Source organism: Mchenga conophoros, linkage group LG9 (genome assembly GCF_057382185.1).
Source record: "Mchenga conophoros isolate Kocher_MC1m ecotype Shallow Benthic linkage group LG9, M_conophoros_male_GT1.1, whole genome shotgun sequence".
Lineage (NCBI taxonomy): Eukaryota > Metazoa > Chordata > Actinopteri > Cichliformes > Cichlidae > Mchenga > Mchenga conophoros.
This window is the reverse complement of record NC_140534.1, coordinates 5,810,467-5,830,243: the sequence shown is the minus strand read 5'-3', so window position 1 is coordinate 5,830,243 and position 19,777 is coordinate 5,810,467. Positions and strand designations below refer to the sequence as shown.

General features: G+C 41.9%; 1 protein-coding gene across 4 annotated transcripts in view; it reads right to left on the bottom strand.

Annotated features, from left to right (window-relative positions):
- Positions 1 to 19,777, bottom strand: part of hecw1a (HECT, C2 and WW domain containing E3 ubiquitin protein ligase 1a) — an 89,140-nt gene that overhangs the window by 23,886 nt on the left and 45,477 nt on the right. For 2 of the 4 annotated variants that reach the window (XM_085286194.1, XM_085286193.1), the window contains 5 exons: positions 12,872 to 13,014; positions 12,457 to 12,557; positions 10,682 to 11,643; positions 9,638 to 10,208; positions 4,606 to 4,704 (listed from right to left, as the gene is read on the bottom strand). In XM_085286194.1, coding sequence (XP_085142320.1) covers positions 4,606 to 4,704; positions 9,638 to 10,208; positions 10,682 to 11,643; positions 12,457 to 12,557; positions 12,872 to 13,014 — 1,876 coding nt within the window. The remainder of the gene's footprint in view (positions 1 to 4,605; positions 4,705 to 9,637; positions 10,209 to 10,681; positions 11,644 to 12,456; positions 12,558 to 12,871; positions 13,015 to 19,777) is intronic. The other 2 variants (XM_085286196.1, XM_085286195.1) reach the window with 1 other exon arrangement.

Below are 19,777 nucleotides of genomic sequence, written 5' to 3'. Positions count from 1 at the left end.
ATTTTTGCAGGTTTAATTTAATAAACTACAGCTACAGTTTGAAATGTACATGCATTCATGGATGCCAAACTTTGGCTGCTAATTTTAGGGCACACTAATTTTGATAATTAGTGTGACCTGCTCTCTTTTCAAAGCTCAATAATTGTACCAAGCACATTCTTAAGAATATGTTACACAAATTCAAATTTATTTTTGATATTTTGAGATAAACACAGAATGGCGTTATCAAAGCCAAGGTCATAAAATGTAATCATTAGTTAGCAACAATTACCATGCTTGTGACCATAATTGACAACAGCTGGTACCTTCTACTCTACAACAGCTAAAAGGTGTGTTTGAGGGCACTTGTAGGACTGACAAGCACACAGTAAAGTAAAACATAGCAGAAACTCTGTGCAGTTCTGGGATGGAGTGCTGGAGATTTAAACAAGCCAGCAGTGTCTCTCAAAGAAATTTTAAGAACTGCAGATTCCAAAATCATCCGAGCTAACAGGTATACAAGTTACTGGGAGGTGCAGCAACTTCAGAGAACCAAATGGTCAGAAACAACCAGGAAACCGCCATGACACAGGAACGAAACTGCCTGAACAACCAGTGTCATGGAAACAAAGATATTATTATCATTATTGATGGAGATGGTTCCGGTAAGAAACCTTACATCCAAATACAGCACACTGACAATTTGAACAAAACCTCCAGCTGACCACATAGACAAAGGAAAATCCTTCTGGAAGACATTTTTAATCTATGATGAGATTAAAAGTATTTCGGGGTCTTGTTCACAAGTGACTGGAGAAGGGAGCGGGAGATCAACAGACGGAATGGTGCTGCGGCTGCAGTGATGCAGACGCTGCACCGGTCTGTTGTGGTGAAGAGAGAGCTGAGTGTAAAAGCGAAGCTCTCAATTTACCGGTCGATCTACGCCCCTCCCCTCACTTATGGTCACGAGCTGTGGGTAGTGAGTGAAAGAACGAGACGGCGGATCGGCAGAAATTAGCTTCCTCCGAAGGGTGGGTGGCCTCTCCCTTAGAGATAGGGTGAGAAATTCAGCCATCCAGGAGGGGCTCAGAGTAAAGCCACTGCTCCTCCACATCGAATGGAGGCAGTTGAGGTGGTTCGGGCATCTGACAAGGATTCCTCCTGGGTGAGTGTTCCGGGCATGTCCCACCGGGAGGAGGCCCCGGGGCAGACCCAGGACACGCTGGACAGATTACATCTCTCGGCTGGCCTGTGAACGCCTTGGTGTTCCCCCGACAAGCTGGAGGAGGTGGCCAGAGGGAGGTCTGGGCTTCTCTGCTTAGTCTACTGACCCCGCGACCTGGCCCAGATAGGCGGAAGAAGATGGATGGATGGATGGATGGATGGATGAGACAAATGTTGAGTGCTTTAGTTGCCAGAGGTTTGTTTGGAGGAGTAAAGGTAAGGCTTTCAATCCTAAGAAAACTGCCAGCTGGTGCAATAAATATAAAATGAATCAAACCAAAAAAAAAACATTCAAAGAAATAAGCCAAACCCTTGACAGCAATGTCTAAGATGAGTAAGGTGTAATGGTGTGAGGTCCTTTCTGACATGACAAACGACAGATGATGAGATAGCAAATGTCTTCAGTTTGTTATATATAAATATTAAATGCTATTACCACATAGTCCTAACTATATCGAAGGCAAACTTTATTAAGCACTCAGTAGTACTTTTAGGACTACAAGAAACTACTACTACCCAACTTCTAGTCCATATTACCTGAAAGATGATTCCCTTAAAACCAAACACATGTAGAGAAGAGGTTCAGTTCTGAGTGAGGCTTTGGAGTAAACACCAGCTATTAGAATCAACCTGTCAATCAAAGCTGTCATACCTCAAAGTCTTAACAACATTCAAATGAATGAGTTAAAAAAAACACAGCTTGTAGGAAGAGGAACGCTCGATATATAGATTTTGGTATTTTGTAAGAACCATGTTTATTTTTGCTTTAAAAGTGGGCATTTTAACACAGGTTTATGTGGACTCACTTGCCTTTGAAGCCAACCTTAAGTGGCAATTACAGAAACTGCATCTTTGGGCAGTTCTAGGTTTGCTTCATTTTTTTTTGCCCTGGAGGCTGCTGCTTGTTGTTAAATGTAGCTATTCGGTCGTTAAGTGATGACGTGACGAATCCTGCTTCCGGGTCTAAAGTAGTCTGCGTTTAATATGGCTTTTGTGTTGTTAACATGTTTAATGTTTTGTATTTTCTTCTATTTGATCTCAAAAAGCTCCTAAAACAGTCAGTGATCACTGTTGACCTCCCTCGGCTTTTATTACACTAATCATTTATTTAAGCTCAGTTTTTAACACCTTAGGATGTAACTACAGCCCAGCCCATGCAGCAGTATATGAATGACTAACCTCGTATTGTGGATGGATGATCTCAGTTGTTCTCCTGGCTGAAGTTTGGTCCTTTTACAGCATCCTGCCATGCGATTACATTTGTTCCTGACCACCGAGAACACTCACGTTAACTTTTAACTGTAGCTCAGGTGGCAGAGCAGGTCAGCCACTAATCAGAAGGTCGGTGGTTCGAGCCCAGGCTGCATCCTGGCTGCATGCCAAATATCCTTGGGCAAGATACTAACCCCATGTTTGCCTACTGGTGGTGGTCAGAGGGCCCGGTGGCGCCTGTGTCCGGCAGCCTCGCCTCTGTCAGTGCGCCCCAGGGCAGCTGTGGCTACAATGTAGCTTGCTATCGCCAGTGTGTGAATGTGTGGGTGAATGACTGAATGTAGTGTAAAGCGCTTTGGGGTCCTATGGACTAGATAAGCGCTATACAAATGCAGGCCATTTACCATTACCATTTTATCGAGTGGAAAAAAAGTTAGCTTGTTTATATTATGCTAACATAGCTGTGTCGCAAGCGGTCACGTAGCACATCATTATATACCAGCTAGCCAAACTTCAGTAACCCTACAAACGTCACTGCTGTTTAGTTTTCTGTCTTCATTTATGCTGGAAGTGATAACAGAGCTGTACGTTTTAATTTGTTTCCAAAACCCCGCAGTCAGGACATGCTATGTTGTATTTAGATAGAAGCTAGCGAGCTAACTCCCTGCTAACTTCTAACTCCGTTAAATGTCATAAATTCCGTTTTCATGGATGCCTGGATGTTAAACTCAATTGTTACACCTGGTAGAGCAGAACGCTGATCATTTTATTAAAGATGAAAGACTTTAGACAGTTTTTCAACTCTCAGTAATGCCATAGTGATCGTTTGATATATGGACCTGCAGCGGAGTTTAGACCCAGACACGGCTAGTGACGTCAGACTTAACGCCCGGATAGACAGCAGTATCAGTCTTGTAGTGCCACATCCGGGATTTGTTTAGCCCTTTAATAGCGATAATGTGAACGTGTCGGACTAGTACCACTGCAGCTTTCCTCAGCTCTGTCTAACTGCTTTGGGAGTAGGAGGAAGATGAAGAATGCTCCCAAAGGACGAAAAACCCCTGTGTTGTTTTTCATGACTGCTCTGCCTGCCCACGCGCACAAACACTCTTGAGCAGCCTTTATTAGCTGTCCTGACTGTGTTTAGGGAATTAGTATCTCTAATCTAGGTAACAGTCTTGTTCTATTCTGGGCTCTAGGTGGTCTGGATCAGATTTTAGTGATCGAATAATGTCACTCACCTGTTCTCTTCAAAAGAAAAGATATATTATAAACATAGTACTTGACTGTATGTGTTGTAAGACCACTACATCCAGCCTGTCTGCAGAAAGCTTCTTGAATCCACATACTAAACATCAAGAAGGAATTAATATTGAAACTAGAGTGTGGCTTTTATGAATTACAAAATGAAATACTTTTAACTCATGGTCATATCTGATTTTCAAAGATAAAAGATTCTGTGAGCTCTGTGAGCAGTGCACAGATGAGCAGGACGTCATGACAACTGATTGGAAGTCAAGTGTGGTCCAAAAAGAGTCTACAGCACTGGAAAAACCAATGGCGCAAATTGCAAATTTGACATTATTATAGTCCTCAGGAAAACATTCCCAAACAATCCTTATTACTAATTACTCCTCACATTTTTTGTAGGCTTTCAGTTCACTCCATATTTACATGCTGGTTTTTTCTGGCTTGTAGGGATATTTATCAGACCAAGCAGAATGGATGGATGAATGAAACAAAAAAGGTTTGTGATGCTGTAAGCACAAAAACATTACAATTGGAAAAAACTCAGCAGCAGTTTCTCTTTTACAAATACAGTACTTTTACAGTACTGTGTGAGAAAAATGGTGCTTGCAGGGGAAACAGTGATTGGGGACTCTCAGTGATGATGTAACGGCTCGGTTGAGTTTAGGCTTTCTGACAGCCTATCAGTATAGGCCAGCGAGCCATCCAACAATCCTACTCAGAGTAAATCTCCAACCATGTACCATGAAGCAGAGAGCAGTATGAAGCTGTATGTTCAAAGCTCGATGAGTACGTAAGGAGAGACGAGACAATGATAAGAAACACAGAGGAGAAGGAATGTATTTGGAAAGCAAATAAATGTGGCGGCATGCACACACAGCACAAACACTCAGAGTGTTAGCATGAGACTCCAGAGTAAGACTGGGAGCTGTTGGTTCTTACTTGGAGGTAAGGCTTGGTCAGTGGCAGCAGGAAAATGGTTTAGGTCATGGCTGGGTCGCAGGACTGGAAGATGGCCAACAGGAGGGGAGAAGCTTGAGCCTACAGGACATTAGAGAAACAGCACGGGGTGAATTACCATAGGGCCATGGATATTCTGTACCAACTATAAGACTGGGAATAAACTGGACTTTGCCCACATAGATGTGGAATCCCCATGTGTTGTTAGTTAGATATGTGAACACTGAGGCTGTAGACAGACATGCCCAATGTTTCATATATAGATGTCATAGAGTTAATGACATGTAATGTTAGCATATATTTGGCTAATGCTACTGTAACTGTTTATCAAATCAATAAGGTTAAAGAAAAATCAGTGAAAGCTGAAATACCAATGTGTCAGTTTACCAATGAAAGGTTAAAAAAGAATATTTATTCTCAACAATTTTAATAACAAATTCATTTTGTTTTCGAATCAGAACATTTCCTGTTGTTAAATTTGAGAACCTGATACTTGTCTTTATCTTGCTAGTTTTACATTAGCTTAATATACAGTTGGGGTCATAAAGGTGCTTATACTGATGAGCATGAATGTCATGTTAATTTTGGGTTTTAATAATAGGAAGGTGAAATGACTGTGCAGCATAGGTCTTTAGCAACTCAAGAATTGGGTGTAAATAAATCTGTACAAGTTGCATCTCAAAACAAGCTCCTGGCATAATTCTCACTGGATATTTGACCATTCGTCTTGGCAGAATTGATACTGTTTATTTAAATTGGTTTCTTGCCTGGCATGAACTGAGCACAAATTTTCAAATGTTATGAGGATTGGTCAGTAAATGCTGTCAAATAAATCCTTTTGCTGGCAAAGAGAAACTATCAACAGTGTCCCAAATTACCATGACATTCATGTTGCAGTTATGTCAACTTCTGAGATTATAATCTAAATCATTTTTATTTATAATGAAATTGGTAGACAAGAGTATCTAAAAAATGAAAATATTTCTTGGAACATCTTTCATGCCCTGCAGACACATAAACAAATCATGCCCATCTGCCAACCACATTCCTTTAATCTCTTTTTGAACTACTCTACCACCAGCACCAATAACAAGAGCTAGAAGTTAGTCTTTCAGCTAATTGCCCCACCAACAATAAACGCTGTCTCCATTTACATATATATATAGTTACTATTACTTGCAGACTGTTTTGAAATAGTCTCTAACAGCTTTTCCATCAGCTAGTAAAATGGTAAAATGGTGAGTGAGTATGTGGTCTGGATGAAGGAAAATGTGTGTTAATGCGAAGTGCAAACAGACATAGCATGCTTTGAGATGGGATTGTGATAGGATTAGCTGGAGTCAGCCTGAGGGAAATGTAATCCATAAAATGCTATCACATTAATGAGCAAGCTTTCCTTCCACTAAAAAAGAAACATTGATCACCAAGGAGAAGCACTGATGCTCAGGCATCAAATGTCTTTAACATGAGTACACACTGGCTGTACATACATTGCAAAACACAGAAACATCACTGTTGAGGTAGGACTGTGACGGAAGGCCATGATATGCATCACTGTGTGTAACTCGTTAATTGAGATTTGCCGCATTAATGCAGTTATGGCGTTAACGTCACTTTAACGAGATTAACGCTGACAGCACTAATATATATACATTAAAAAAGAGAGGTGAGATGATTTAAGGCTTCAGTGCTTGGGCTTTAGGGTGGAGATGGCCAATGTCTATCATTACCTCTTGTAAAATATAGTTGGAAGGCAAAGCTGGACGGATCACCTTCTCATAGGCTGAGATTATAGAAAGCTCCAATTACAGGCTATAAAGTTTCTATAGTGGAAAAACAGATTTTAATAATAAAACTAGTCTAAAGTTCCAAAAGCACACAAGTTAAAGTAAACCAGGAGAATCCGAAACAACATTCTGGCACCTTCAATTAATAAGTAATCAAATCGAGCAGTTCAATAAAGACAGAGGAACATTTCTTCCTGCTGATGTTCATGCTGGTAGATGGCAGTAAAGTTTTAATCATGGAAATTCACCACAGAGGTGACTAGCATTACAGAAGTGAGTGAGCACATATGAAGTAATGTTTATAATTGCTTCAAAAATCTCAACAAATACCACAAAACACAAACTTTTTGTGCAGTTTGGAACACAATATGCTTGGGAGTTAAAGGTACAGAGGCTGGATTTCCCAGAAGTTAAAGTGTGCCAAGGACAGTAATCAGTGATCAGATGTAAGAGAGAGAGAACGAGGAGAAAGATTAGAAATTTTCAAAGTTAAGGACTGGCATAGTTAAAATTGTTTTTCAAATCTTTAAAAATATGAAAAAACAAATTTAAGTAATATAATTTTGTTATTGAAAGGTTAAATGAGAATACATGACAGTTTAATGTAGTTTATTGCCAGTTAAAAGCATTAGTTTGAAGTGTGGTAATAAAGTTAACAGTAATGTACTACAATGGACTTGTCAAAGCAGCCTGTGGTGCTCATGGTCAATGTTAAATCAAGGGTAGCAGACATAAATTTGAATTCAAGCTGATCTGTCTGCTTAAATGTTATAGAATTCAGTTACACCCACAAAGACCAGCAAACCTAAGAGCAGCAGCACAGTTCAGCTTATCCCCATATGTAAGGAAAATAAATCTGCTGGAGCTTACAAAGCAGATTTTATGTCTTATTTCAAAGTTGTTGTTTTCCCGCCATTCTGTACTGCTGCACTGGATATTAGTGTTCCTCCACCTGCCAAATTCCATTTTAACCCCTGTATAGGCTTGCAGTGTTCCTCTCCATCACATCCAGTTTCAAAATATCAACATGGCCTTACAATAACATGGCATCACAAACTACCAGGGGATACTACAGTGGCGACTTCAATCTTTTATGTGGTCCTATGGTTCAATGACCCAACAATCCATGATGGGGACCTTGCAGGTAAAACTAACATTGGCCCTGCATGGGCTAAACCGCAAAAGGGTAAAACTGCTGTGGGAGCCACATGGGCTAGCCTACAAGGGGTCCACATGGTTTTTGAAGCTGGACTGCCTCCAATTGGGGCCAAAACGGGATACCTGTGGGTTTGCTTTGCCCACACAGCCCCACAGTTCACCCACAGATAGCTGCTGTGGACGCGCAGGGGCATGATTGTTGTGGATGTGGTTATTCTAAAAGTGAGATAGAAAGTAAGAGCCTGTGAATGACACATGGTTCATTTACTCACCTGCCTGTCCTTTTCCAAAGAGTTACCAAGGACAACTGTCCAGATGGTTCGGGGTAACAAACCATCTGTTATAACAGGTAAGCAGTCCAACACACACCCACAAGGCCAACACAAACTTGGTCCAAGAATAAATGGCAAATGGACTTATGTTTAAATATTGCTTGTCTGCCCAATTTAAGCACTCAAATCACAAATACTACAGCCTCATTCATCCAGTCACACACACAATGAATGCTCTATCCTAAGCTGCCCGACACATTGGCATGCAGACCGAAGGAGCTAGGGATCAAACCTTATGATTAGCTAGTTACAGTCACTCTAATAGAGGCAACCGAGGAAACTCCACTCTTGTCACAGCACTACTCATTCACTTTCTTGTTTATTTGGTCTTCTGCTCAGTTTCCATCATGCTAGCGGAGGCTGAACACCCACACACAAAATCTTCCCATATATGTTTTTGTAGATCATTCACACAAACTCGACACAGCACCCACACTTGACAGAAATTCAGATCTGGATGGAGAAACCCATGGTTTCATCAAGCTCTGAAAATTGCATAAATAACCAAGTACTGGTCCAAGTCTTAAAAACCCAAACACACTTAAAGGTTTCCCATAATCACACAACCAAATTAAATATCAGAGAAGTGATAAAAGCAGATTCAAGCCAAGAGCATTCAAATCCAAAATGGGGGGAAAAACAATCTTTGTGTGCAAGAATATAATCGTAACAAGCAGGAAGAAGAAAACTAGACAGCTATCGAACTCTGCAGAGGGTTTGAAAACATTTTAGTAAAAGGAAGTCTTACAGGGTTCTGCAAAACTGTGTGTGTATCCAGCTTTCACTCTCTACAGGCAACGTCATGTAAAAAATACAAATATACAAAAATGACCAACATAGTAAAAAAAATCCAGTCAAACACAGTCAATCAGTTTATACTTAAATATATACGTTTACAGCTTATACTTAAATAATTTGTCACTTCAGAATTTTCCTTTCTGAGGAAGTAAAGTGAGGGCCATTAACAAGCAGAGCCTGAATCTCCCAGAAGGTAAACAGAAGCCTTCGGTGAAAACCTGGTAGATAAAAAGTTACATTAAATTGGCTAAAACGAATATTAGTAGGAACATGTATTCATTTGGGCTTCACTTGAACATTGAGGCACCGCTCCATGAAAACAACCCCCCCCCAATGACAGCTATGACCCCCAGAAGAACAATGCTTCATGAACATGACACGGCTGAACCTAAGCTGCTGAGCTGACTGAACCTCTGCACACGAGCCTGAGACAATCCACAGAGACCCATCTCAACACTCACAGATCTCAAATGATTCTCTCCATCATTCCACACGCTCAACAGGACATCCCCTGGATTTCCACTTCCCCATATGTCAGAGCTTTTTTGGAGCCATGGGAGGGACCCACACACCAGTGTTAGAACAGCTAAAAGTCATCGTACTGACTAAAGAAGGAGAAGAAACATAAAAAACATCCAGTTGAGTGTCTTGGAAATTAATCATTGTGGGTTCAATTTCATTCTAGAAATGGCCAAACAACAAAAAAGAAAGTCAATTTTCTCCTCATGCCAGACAATGAGACAAGAAAGCTTTAGAGAAGCGTGAGCTAGCGTATTTGTCTCTATAAGAATAGGCCAACATAGTAGGCATAGGGGGAAAAGCTTCACTTTATATATGGCCGGTAAGGTAACTTCCTGCGAAGCTGAATGTGTTGCTTGCCTAGTGTTCTAGTCTAATTTGAAAGCTGGAGGTGAAAGAGTTATTCTGAGACAATCTCACCGATGCTGTTCTGATCACTGGGCCCCGCCACAGCTGGATCCCCCTGCTCTCCGCTCCTGGTCTCCTTCCATCTGCCCGTCCTCCTCTCTGCCCCGCCCTGCTCTTCTCCGTCAGGGCCGTGATTTCCATCAGGTACTGACTCAAAGGCGCTCTCCTCATCTTCCTCTTCCTGGGAGGAGAACACAGTGCTGCTGGAGAGCCGGTTACTCTCCACCGAAGACAGGCGGGTGTGGCTGCAAAACCGCCCCCTCCCCTCATAGCCGGAGTTGCTGTAGCATGATGTGCTGTAACAGGAGGTGCTGTAGCACGAGGTGCTGTAGCAGGAGGTGTCACAAAACTCGCACTCGCTTTCACCTGGAGCTCTGTGGGCGCTGCCGCCAGCCCTCCTTCCTCCTCCATTGCTGGAATCCCCCTCCTCGCTTTCTGGACAGGAAGGGGAGATCCTCCTGACTGCTGTGTGGCCTCCTCCAAATCCTTCACCTTCCAGAAGTTGATTCAGCTCAGAGAGGCGCTCAATGGAGAGGCTGCGGGGCAGCGAGCGCCGACAGCAGGGGCCCGGACACCCCAGAACCTGCACGAGTTTAAAGACACAGATCTTTTATTACTCTTCAGCAGAGGTGAATCAGAGTGAATGAGTGGGTTAGCCCTTCAGTATGTTAAGTGCAGAATGAGAACAGGATTTATGCTGCCACAGCTTTCTAAAATAAATCATGCATCGTGTGAGCAATCCCAGCACATCAGCTGATCTCAGTGCTACCGGGCAATTCCCTGTCTCATAAACAGCACGCTATTCAAATTCAGTTGGAACAATTTAATTTGGATCATTTTGGTTTATAGCTAACACTAAACCAAAGAGACAGTATGAGCACAGAAGATCGAGAAAAGCTAGCTTACATGCTATATGTGCTAAACAGGTGTACTGCCAACACTTCTTGGGGGAACTCCAGCTTAAGAAGCTCCACTGCATACACCACATAGTAAGAATGACTCCACAACATCTTCTGTTTGTTAGCAAGTGTCTAACCAGCCCATTACTGCCCCTACCTGAGAGGGTGACTGTGATGTATCCTCTTCTTCATCATCCTCCTGCCCCTCCTGCTCTTTGGAGGTTTTATGTGTTGGTGATGTGCTGTTTGTCTCCACAGTGCTGTCTGTATTCACTCCTTCCCCACTTTGCTCTTCCTCCTGGCTGGGCGGTCTGTGCTGGGCCGAGGGAAGACTGTGAAGGAGGTGGTGAATCCGGATGTAGTGGGATCGTGGCGTCTCAGGCTCGCCACAGGCCGAGGCAATCACCGTCTCCAGCTCTGACACCGGGAGGGAGCAGGGGCGGGTTTTACGGCGTGAATGAGCATTGGAGTTGTAGTTCGACAAGAGAGACTGGCAGGAGCAGGGGGCACAGCTTCTTTCCCCTCCCTCTCCAACCTCCTGCGGGGCCCCTTCAGCTGGGCCTACAGGAGCCTCCTGGGGTGCAATGTTTTCCTCGGGGGGAGCCTCCACAGCAGTGGCCTCATCGAGAGTCATTTCTGCTACGGCACAGTCAGAGTGTGGCTCTGACTGTGCTTCATCCACAGCCTCTCTTCCTTCTGCTGTAACCTCCTCCTCGGCTTGGGCTGCAGTCTCCTCTCCCTGCTCCACATCTCCTTTCTCCTGCTGCCCCTCCTCTCCTCCCTCCTGCTGCTGCTCACCAGATTCTCCCTCCGCCTGCTCCACCTGAGGCTCAGGAGTCAAGGGTTCCTCTCTCACCGTGGTCTCCTCTTCCACACTTCCTTGCTCCTCCTGTGACGTCGCTTCACCCTGCTCCTTCTCAGCGGGTTGGACCTCCTTGGGTGCGGAGGCTGCTTCAGGTAAAGTCTCAGGGTCAGGAGGAGCATCCAAGGGAAGATCAGGCATGTCAGGGCCCACGCTCAGTGTGTCATCATCGGGAGCATCAGCAGCATGGTTGACATCTGCTGCGTGTCCACCCTCAGGACAGGCCGCCTCTATGACTAAGGAAACCTCCTCATCGTCTAAGAAAGAAAGGTACACGCTTTCATCACTGTTTCATAAGTTTCATTTTCAAGTTGCTGCCTTCAAACTGAGCTTTGTCTTCAGTGTGCAGTGACTTAAGTGAAATCACAAATTTTTCAGAGAAATACTGGGTGTGTGGCCTCTGAGAGCAAAGATTTACCTGCTAATTAGAGACTAAACTTTGAGCTGCTGGTGCCTTTTGCAGTATTTTTTACTGAATCATCTGACAAATAACACGACAGACCGTGCGGTACAGCTAATGTTCTTTAACTTCCTAGAACCTGGCGTCCACATATGTGAACATCACATTTTGGGTTATTTAGACCAAAATACTCAATTTTGCTCTACAAGGGCCTGATATGCACTTATGAGGACATTATACTGCTACTGTTCTATCAAACTGTTTTAAACGAATATCCTCATCTGGTAATTGTTTGTTTTTATATTCATCAGGACCCAATCAGCCCAAATATCAAAGAGAAATTAAAAATGCATGCCTGTAACTGAAGTGTCACCACACAGTGCAAAAGTTGCTATAGTACGGTTAAACATCATTTAGTTAGCCAACAGTGGAACATTTGATGGATGTTACTTTAACATTAACCGCCGGTATAAGTTCCATTTGAAGGCAGCAACTGGGTACAATGGTTGTGCCATTACATTAGTAGCAGTTTAAAATCTTATATTATAAAATGTATTATGGAGATAAAATAAATCTTGCAGCATATCCAAGTCCTTTTCAGTCTCTTACATAATCTACAGCTACTAATTCAAGGTGTCCATACTACTACATAGCATTAAGCCTGGTGTACCTGGGTGAATGGAGGAGGTCAGCTCAAAGCGGAACTGCAGCTGGCCACAGACATGATCTGTAGGCAACCTGCGACCTAAGGAATAACTTACTACTCGATCCCTGGGGACAACACAGAGACAGGCGACAGTTAGAAAGGGTATGTAAATGAGAGAGAAGGGAGAAACTCGGTAAAAACATACAGTAAAAAAAAAGTAAAAATAACATAGTAGCTAAAATCAGACTGTTACATGGCTTTTAAAGCAGCTATAACCACCCACATCATTTACCTCACGGACAGCCTGTGTGGGCCAGTTTATGTAGGAGAACTTTTACAGCTCTACAGATTGAACCATTGAGCACAAGCAAACCCCTGAGCTGATGACAGCCATGCTGCATTTATTTAAACAGGGAAAATCCTCATAAATGTGTTTTACCCGATGGCATGTTTTTCCAGCAGTCTCTGGACCGGGACCGAGAGCTTCCCCAGGAAACGCTTGATGATTGGTCTGCTCTTGGCAAACTTATCCTTCACCTCAATCTCCAGGACATCAGTGGGTAGGGACACAAAGTTAAACCTCTGGAGAAACAACAGAGGACAGAGCAATTTCTTGTTGGATGTGTGACATATAACACAGGCAATCATTTACAGCATTCAGCATTTAAAGCACTAACAGGAATTACTATAAAAAAGGAAAAAAAGCAGGCAAAAAACTTGATCATCCAAATTTGGCAAACAAGAATATATTATTAAATGAGATGTCCATATTCTGTAGACTGACTTGGGTCTGAGTGTTGAATCTAAACCAGCACCGTTTTGTGCTTAAATGTGCCAATTCTTGAATTCTTTGCTCGCACTTACTCAAACTGCCCTAATCCATACACCTAAAACCAACACATATCTGGCAACCCTTGAAGAGACCAGACCAGAGTCAGTGCCAGCACATCAATCCTCATGACTCACCAAGATAACTGTGAAAACTTGTTGGGTTTTTATATTTGCTATTCAAACATAGCATGAGTAAATGGAGTGCCTGCAGAATGAAGGGTATGAGCAGAACACCAACAACCGTATACGTACCCCCAACGTATATCATTTATGCATGTGACACAACAGCAACAACTTCATTATTTATTTATAAAATACAAACTGCGTTCTGCCACATTTCACACAGGCGAGACTGATTCAAACTAAAGTCACTTTTTGCATTTGTAATTAAATATTATAGTTATTGGAATTAAGCAATACAATCATCTTTATGGTTGCACAACTACTATACTAAGAAACTATGATTACATTTTGATATTGTTAGAATAAACTAATGAATGAAATGAACTAACAGTGGTAATAAAGTGTTTCTACTTGTATGCTATTTTAAGTTCTCCCCAGGTTACTAAAAACGACTTATCTCAAATGAATACTGGAGACGTGATTGTTAGAGTTCAAATTTCTGCAAATATGTGGGAGGGTTAAAGTGCTCCCTCTTCAGCAGATAATCATTAAAAGAAACTCTGCACATACAGTAAGGCTCAGGAATCACAACCATGTAACTCGTCCTGGATTAAAACATTTCCTGGTAGCTTAGCGTGCCTAATTTGGGGTTTATTTTTCTTCCTCAGTGTTATTTGTACTTTATTTATTTGAGAGAATCCAATTCCCCATCTTTCTCTTTTGGGGTTCTGATGACTGTCCAAGCTTCTTATACACTGCTTGGAGAGTCCAAATCCTCCAAAGCTTTTTATTCACTCTTACCAAGATAGATTTTAGAGGGAAATACTGATTGCAGCTTAAAGCTCTTTGAGACAAGCTTCAGAATTTCTGGCACCAAAAACGTTAAATGCTTAAATTAGTACTGGCACAAACCTGTTAGTTGGTTTTTATCAAAGAACAAAACAACAACAACAAACCCATGATGGGACTTCCCTTCTGCATTTATACATTTTATTCAAATGTCAATACAAAGACCTCTTTTCCTTGTCTCTGTCTTCACCTGCATTTCAGAGTTCTTGTAAATCCTGTCTTATGTCCGCGTCTTCATTTAAGGTTAACACTCCTTGAAATTATTATGATGTGGAAGTAATGGGCATCAACAGGCACATTAAAACCACCAGCCTAATATTGTCCTGAGGCTTTGCCCTGTTGGGGAATGCACATAGGACCTCTGGGTGATCACAGTGGTGTCTGGCACTGGGGCTTTATCATTTGGATGCTGTGGAATGGGGCATCAGCCTTGTTCTGATGATATACTTCATCAGGATCTGGGTGTTTTGAAGATGAGGCAGATGATCTTTGTTGAGTCCCTCAAGCAATTCATAAGCAGTTATTGCAGTGTGGAAAGTGCATTGTGTACCTAGGGCCTGTCATTGCAAAGAGAATGGTCTTAGTCTAATACTAAGGAATTAGGGCTGGGCTATATCACACTGTTCACGGTAATACTGGTATAATGTTGGGCAACGACAAGAAAATGAAATATCGCAATAGAATATGGGTAAAACGCGCATGCGCACTGCCTTTGTTTTCATACGCACATGGCGGAAAAAGCATGGCGGCGACGCAGAATGAGAAGGGCGAAAGCGGATCGTTGAATGAAACGGATGAACCAGAACTGGTTAGTAAAAATGCTGCAACTTCAGTGGTGTGGAACTGGTTTAGCTTTCGTCCCTCAGATACACAACAAAGCACTATTTTTGGTAGCACATGCTAGCGGGCCGTCGTTATTATCGTGTTGTTTGGAAAATACGGCGCACTTAAAATCAATCCTTTGATTTTTCTGACCATCGACAGAGCCCCTTATAATCCCGTGTGCCTTATGTATGAACTCTGGTTGTGTTTACTGACCTCGAAACGATTTTATGTGCACGGCGCTCGAAAATCTGTCAAATGTTTTAGTACGACTTTGCTGAGCTACGAAGCCGCACCGCTTGATGGCTTGTCGGAGCATTACGGCTATCGTAGGCAGGAGCCTCGCGGAGTGATATGTGCTGTGCTTCAACATAATATTACCGTATTGTGTGTGTATAACCTCTTTTAAGTTTTGTGGATATTATACCTGGTTGTGCTGAGGATATGTCGGCCAGTTTCCACTGGAAATGCCCTTTGGTTAAACTGTCAGTGAGGAATTTGCATTTGCACTGTTACATTTGTATATAACTTTAATGCACATAAAAAACAGCTGCTTGTTTAAGTGAAAATACATTGATGTTTTTTGGGGTTTTTTTGCACTAATAAAGTTGTGGAGTTGTAAAGTAATTTGTCTAATGTCAATTATATCGTCAGTTATATCGTTATTGCAAATTTTCAGATGTATATCGTCATAAATATTTTTGGTCATATCGCCCTGCTCCAGTAGGAACCAAGGATTTCCAATAACAACCTGCATTATGACGAAGTAATCAGTGTTCTTTACCTCATCTGTTAGTGGTCTTAATGTTTTAGCTGATATATGTTGCTCTGCCTTCAGTGTTTGATGCTTCAGACAGTATTCGGACTAACTTCAGCCTCCTCACTCTTTAAAGTAGGATAATTTGCAGCTGAGGCTCTGATGCAAGGAGCTCCAAAAACACCCTTTTTTGGGTGTAATAGGCTTGTTTGAAGCCTTTATTCTGAGAGTATTTCTAATGTTTACTTCATGATGGTCATGATGAAGTATAAAGAAACTGCAGCTCTGATAACTCTTTATATACTGGTGAGTAGAAACATTTCGTCTTTAATATGCTTTTGACCTTGCTCACGCCAGAATAACAACTCTGACTCTTTGAAGCGTGGACTCAGGCATCAGTGCATTAGCAGCACTTCTATTCTGCAAGCTGAGACGTGCAGCCATCATGGAACCCATTTGTTCCAGTACTTCTCCACTGATGGTCTCAAGTGTCTTTATACAGCAGTTATGAGCTAATCAACATTATTTTCTTCATCTGTAAGTGGTCGAAATGTTTCTTCTTTAGTGTCAGATTAGTCAACAAACTCATTAATATGATGCTTAAAACTGAATTCCTAAGACTTCACTGTGTAAATCTAAATGCCTAATTTCCTATACAATAGATGCCCACATGAATAATTCCTGTGAAAACCTTGTAGAACAGGTCTTTCTGCAACCATACTATTAATACAAAGGAGCCTGCTGCAGTGAGGGACTTCTGAATTAGGAAAACCTTCGTTTTTGCCAACAGCCCAATTCCATAGGTTCTTAATGTCAGTCTAAAGTATGGATTGCCCTGAAGCCGCCTCATCAAAGGTATCAGAACATCAAAGGAAGATTCTGGTGGTATACACAACAACTAAACCTGTCATTAAAAGTACCTTTCCTTTTTAAATTAAACTTAAAGACTCCTTCTGTAACATAGAACAGTAACATAACGATATTTCTTTAGATTCTGAAATGTTTGTGCTTAAGTAAGACCAGCACTGGCTTTAGTAATTATTTTAGCATTTCTGTCCCTACAGGTAATATTTCGACAAAATGTAACCCCAAGGTTAACTATCCTTAGCTATGTGTACTTTTCTGAGGGATCATTTAAATGTGTGGAGGTTTTTAATTTAAAGGTCTTAACAAAAGTACAGCATATTTGGAGATTTTCAGAGGCTCAAAGGTTACAGACAATTGACTAACAAGTAGTTTCATAACCAGCTGTTCTATTCACACCCATCACAACAATTACTCAGTCTATAATCAAGTGATGCTTTCATGAAACACAGAGGCTTTACAACAAATGGCGAACACTATTTATGCTCAAGAGGAGGAAGGGCAAATTAGACTTTGCTTTGGTTTGCTGGATTTCCTTTGCAGACTTTGCATTTCTGATCAGTTTTGGAGCATCCAGAAAAGGGCAGGGTTTTTTAGGTATATATTAGCAAAGAAATGCTCTCTTTAATGTCCTTTAAGCCATTCACATGATCTTAACAACCACAGCATGCTTTTAAGTCACTGAAGTCAAAACTAGCAGCAAACAAGGGTGTGTTTCTTTGGAGCGTGCTGGCAGAACATGTCAAGAAAGGAAATAACACTTGCTGATGTCCGTGGACTCTACACATTAGCCAGTCCTTGATTCCAAAAGGTTTTCATACAAGTATTAAAACCAGCCCTTAATGAAAAATGATAAAACTATTAACTACGAAAAAAGTTAATTTCACTGTTTAAATAGCATAAATAAACATTTTACTTTTTATTTACTGTTTAACATTTATTTACAAGGTCATTTACGTTCTGAGACTACAGGATACGATGTAGGAACAGTAGTTTTTGCTCGGTGCTGTGTTCTTGTAAAGTACCATCCATATACACTTATTCTCCCTCTTCTCTCTCAGCAGCAGATTTTACATTTTTGGGTTTTCCTTCTCTTAATATCTTAGCCAAGTCTCTGTATATCCATGTGTGTTTAGGTGATTGGAAGCTCCAGGCTACAACTTCCTTTTCCCTGCAAGTGCAGTTGGACATGATGAAATGAAACCTGAAGGGGTGACACTAAAGTTTGATTGGATTAGTGTGTGTGTGTGTGTGTGTGTGTGCGTGTGTTTAGGTGATTGGAAGCTCCAGGCTACAACTTCCTGCATGTGTTGTGGCTGCTACATTACATTCTATCTGCTTTGCTACCCTTGCCAGTGTCTCAGACAATGACTAAAGTGCTGATCATGTTGGCTGCTGTTTTTCCGATCTGTTTCACTCACTGTGTTCTTGTGTGTCCCTGATAGTTCTTTTGTGGGAAGGACAGAAGGAAAAACATATTCACTCAAGAAATGAGAGCAGAACAATGTAAAATGGATCTGACTGCATGGGATAAAATGAAGTGGCAAATGCAGGAAAATGAAAACCGGGAAAAAAAGAGTTAGCTGTGGAAATCTGTGTGCAGAGTAGGGATGGGTATCGTTTAGGTTTTATCCGATACCGGTGCCAAATCGGTACTTTTGAAACGGTGCCGGTGCTCAAACGGTGCTCAAACCGGTGCTTAAAGAATGGAGAACACAAAATTGGTCCAAAAACCTCTCATGTTCAGCTGGTTTTTGTAAAAAGATAACAATGTTAGCCTTTTCTGCAGCTATAGAGCATATATGGTATCACTCTTGGCTGGAAGCAGTGCTTAAACAATGGAAAAAACACAAACTTTGTCCAAAAACCTCTCATGTTCAGCTGTTTCCCACTTTTTCTTTGGTCATTTTAGCCTTTTTGGCCAGGGTGAAGGGAGTATCTGCCATCAAACAAGAGGACAGCCGCATGTAGCTATGATGATGTTTGCTAGTTCACCTTACATGCATTAATGTAATAACGCAGTTAGCGTACTCAACGTAAATTACACACGAACAACATTAAGCTACTCACGCAGAGAAGAACGGCTGCTGCATCATCATCCTCATCATTTCTGCTACACTGGCAGGGCTAGGGGCCAGGACTCTATTCTTCGGGTTTTTGGGGGATGTTGCATAACAGGCACCACACCCGCAGTAGATGCGCTCGGTGTGAGGTCTCGCAGCAAGCTATCAAATACGGTGCATTTCTGGGCTTTTAAAAAAAACGCTATGCGTCGCCAGGTGTTTCATCGGATTTGAGGTGTTACCTCCTTTGACAGTATCACAGTATCAGCTTAAAGCACTTGTTGCTGCTGAGTTTGCATCTTTTGCTGTGAAGTACAGCCAGACTTTGACCGCTTCGCCTTGGGCATTTTTAATCTGTAGCTCTGCTCTAACTGAACGTACGTACCTGGGCCCGCCTACTATTCTCGGAAACGTAAAATGATTGGCTAGAAGTGTATCACAGCTCAGGAAAAAAAAGCACCGAAATAAAGCACCGAAATGTGCGCTGCTTTTCGGTCTGGTTACTACCATTTATGTCAGATGGCACCGGACACCGGTACCCATCCCTAGTGCAGAGAGATAAATGAGGAGGATTAAATGGAGAACGAGTGAATCATTTACAAGAGCAGGCAGAGGAAGGTGCCAGTGGGGTTGCACAGGATGGACGGGAGGTGGATGTGGGGTAATGTGGGTATCGTGTAAATAATTACCTGTTTTATCACAGCAGAAATAGCTCATAGAACCCAAGTTCAAAGGGAAACAACGCCATCAAGGTATATATAGTTACTGTATATACTGAATGTACTGTATTTTAGAGTAGAGAGTAAAGTTGCTCTGGGTCATTCATCCATCCATTAGGCTTATACTTATCAGCGCTATGAGGGCTGCGGTTCATGTATTTTTAAATAAGAATCCCACAAATCCTTGACTCTAAATTTCACATAATTCAGCCCTCCTTGTCTGTCATCTTTCAGAGTTATATGTTAAAGATTTAGGCTGAGCTCACAGCTGCCTTCTGCATTTCACCAACTACCAGGCCAGAGCCCCCCAGCTCTGA